At 46.1% G+C, this 2,624-nt stretch overlaps 1 protein-coding gene across 2 annotated transcripts in view; it reads left to right on the top strand.

Annotated features, from left to right (window-relative positions):
• The first annotated feature begins 1,859 nt into the window (after positions 1 to 1,859).
• Positions 1,860 to 2,624, top strand: part of GPS1 (G protein pathway suppressor 1) — a 10,173-nt gene continuing 9,408 nt past the window's right edge. Inside the window, exon 1 of one of the 2 annotated variants that reach the window (XM_008945306.1) lies at positions 1,860 to 1,958. In XM_008945306.1, coding sequence (XP_008943554.1) covers positions 1,881 to 1,958 — 78 coding nt within the window. In that variant the 5' untranslated portion in view covers positions 1,860 to 1,880. The remainder of the gene's footprint in view (positions 1,959 to 2,624) is intronic. The other variant, XM_008945305.1, reaches the window with a different exon arrangement.

The following is a 2,624-nucleotide window of genomic DNA, read 5'->3' as shown; positions in this document are numbered from 1 at the left end:
GCACTGCAGCCCCCCAGCAGCAGGTGCCGCCTCCCTCCCGAGCACAGCCCGACACCTCCGCTTGAGCGGCGGCTTATCAGCTTGTGGGAGGCCTTGTAAGGAACCTCTCACCAGGATGCCCCTCTGGGCTCAGAAAATCTTGGGGAGTGAACATTATTTCCTTTGCCTTGCAAGCAGCACTTCAGTAAACCTTGTACCTTCCTTCCCAAACAAAGAGCTAGCTTGAAACTGTCTGAGTTTCTGGAACTCTCTGGTGGGACTTTCAGCCCACTTGTTGTTTTCCCTTGTCTGGGAGTTGGGAGAGAAATGCAGAGTACAGCCCACCAGCACAGCAGGACACAAGTCGTTCTGTTCCACCACTGCTGGTTTCTGTAGTGCTGGTATCTAAGGAGTCCCTGACAGGTTTTTACTGTGGTAGGCAAACACAGCCTAAAAAAGCAGACGTGATTTGTAGTTATCTGTTTATGATACAAGAAAAGTGAGAAGGTAAATAAAAATGGAAAAAGTAATGGCCTCAGTATGTGGTGACTTAAATGTCCTTATGCATAGTTTTCGTGAGTGGTGACCTGGACAATCAGACTTTCCTTTGTGCCCTCCCTCCCTTCACACAGAGAATAACAAACTAGGAAACAAACTTCTCTATGCTGTACTTTTACTTCAGGTTTTGGGGGAGTTCACATCAGCATGGAGTTACATGCATTTTTTGGGCTGTGAGTGAATACCAGATGCATCAGAGTTAGAGCTGGGAGATCTGGATCTGCTCTGTTCCTCCTCGTGGGAAAAAAAAGAAAACCCAGCAAGAACTACCACCCCCACCCAAACCTCTGTCTGTCTTTGATTTCTTAGCAGCCAGAAAGCCCGTGAGAGCCTGGGAGTTGGTGCTGAGGGGAGGGTGGTTGGGGTTCTGGCCCTGAGGGCCTCTCGTGCAGCTTACCCGGGTCGGGTGTTGCTCCTGGGAACAGCTGCAGGTGTTCAGCTTTCTGTGAGAGGATTTTTCCTGAGCTTGACTCACTAATACCTGGGGAGAGTGTTCAGCACACTCTCGACTCGGGGGAGGAAAACCCCCTCTTAGCATCCCAGTTTGGTCTGTGGGACTGCACAGTAAACTGGTCTTAGGAGCAGGTAGAGGGGTGGTATTGGTGCAGTTGTGGGTTCTCACGTGGCTGAAGGCAGGCCAAGTACACCAGGAGGATAAAATCCTGTTGTTCCTGCAAAAGAGCATCAGCCTGAACAGTTGGATTCAGCTAACTATAGTGGGGTAGTTCAACTGATGGTAAATTCTTGCAGTGCAGATAATTTTTTCCTCAGAAAAATTCCACTTTTCAGTTAGAAACTGTGGAGTTCCCATTCTGCGTTCTGTTGTTGCAATTTTTTAATCCTTATTAAAAGTGTAACAGTTGTTGTCTTATTTCCCAATCCCCCCTGAAAAAAACAAAATTATTTTTTTTCAGCATTAGAGCATCTTTGACAGGTTCTGGTGAGTGTTTGGGTTAATTTTTGACTCTTGGAGCTTCTTGAGCTGAGTGTTAACGCCTGGTCTTGTTCAAGGAAGAGAAGTGGAGTGTCACTTGGGATTGAGCATGTGTGCCTGAGATACTTTGTAGAGTCAGATTTCTTGACTCCCTCACTTTCTGGCCTGGTAACCAGCCAGACAAAGGGAGGAGCTGTGAGTGCTGAGCTGTAGTGCTGCTCTCAGACAGGGCGTCACGCTGAGTGCTGCCCCTGCAGGAAAGTCCTACACGTGTCTGAAGACTGAAGAGTGTTTTCTCATTCTCAAAACGTGTACTTAAGCTTAACAGAGTGAATCACAGAGTTGTCTCCTGCTCACATGGAGTAAGGTGCTTTTCACCCCCTTGCTGTTCCAGGGTGCAGTGGAGCCGATGCAGATTGACGTAGACCCACAGGAAGATCAGCAGAATGCACCTGACATCAACTATGTGGTGGAGAACCCCACGCTGGTATGTGCTGTGTGGAGGGTAGTGGGTCACATCTCTTGGGCATGGCCTCTTCCTTTCATTCCAAAAAAAATCCCTCATTTTACTCCTTGTCAAATTGTTATTCAGAGATTAATAAATTCTCTTCAAAGCCAGGTGGTGTGAGAAGAGCAGTGACCTTGCCAGCTGAGATGAAGAAGGAATTGCTGTTTTGTGACTTGCTGCATGCTGCCTGCTTGACACAGATTCCATTCTGAAATAGTTTAGCACATCTCTGATTACTTACAGAGACATCATTTCTTTATTTTGAGCCTTGTTCCATGAGGGGCAAGGCTTGGATGCTTTAAGTGTATAATGAAGATAGATTTCTTTCATTGTTGGATCCTCTGAAGACTGGCCAAAACCCCCAGAGCTGTAGAGTTACAGAGGGTTATTTGCTTCTGTCAGTTTTTTCAATGTTTAGTTAATGGTTTGAGATTTTGGCCAGTTTTTATGTATTGGCTCTGTAACAGTGAAAGATGGGTGTTGCAAAAGAGAATAAAAATTTTAACTGGAAAAAGTTAAAGCAACATTAAAATTGCAAAATAAAGCATTCATTTAGGAAGCTCTGGATCTCACATAACCTCACAGAATCCTAGAATGTATTGGGTTGGAAGGGACCTCCAAAGCTCATCTAGTCCAACCCCCCTG

This window comes from Merops nubicus, unplaced genomic scaffold (genome assembly GCF_000691845.1).
Source record: "Merops nubicus isolate BGI_N331 unplaced genomic scaffold, ASM69184v1 scaffold19548, whole genome shotgun sequence".
In the NCBI taxonomy this organism is placed as follows: Eukaryota; Metazoa; Chordata; class Aves; order Coraciiformes; family Meropidae; genus Merops; species Merops nubicus.
Note: the sequence above shows the minus strand (reverse complement) of the source record. Positions and strands in the feature narration are given on the sequence as shown.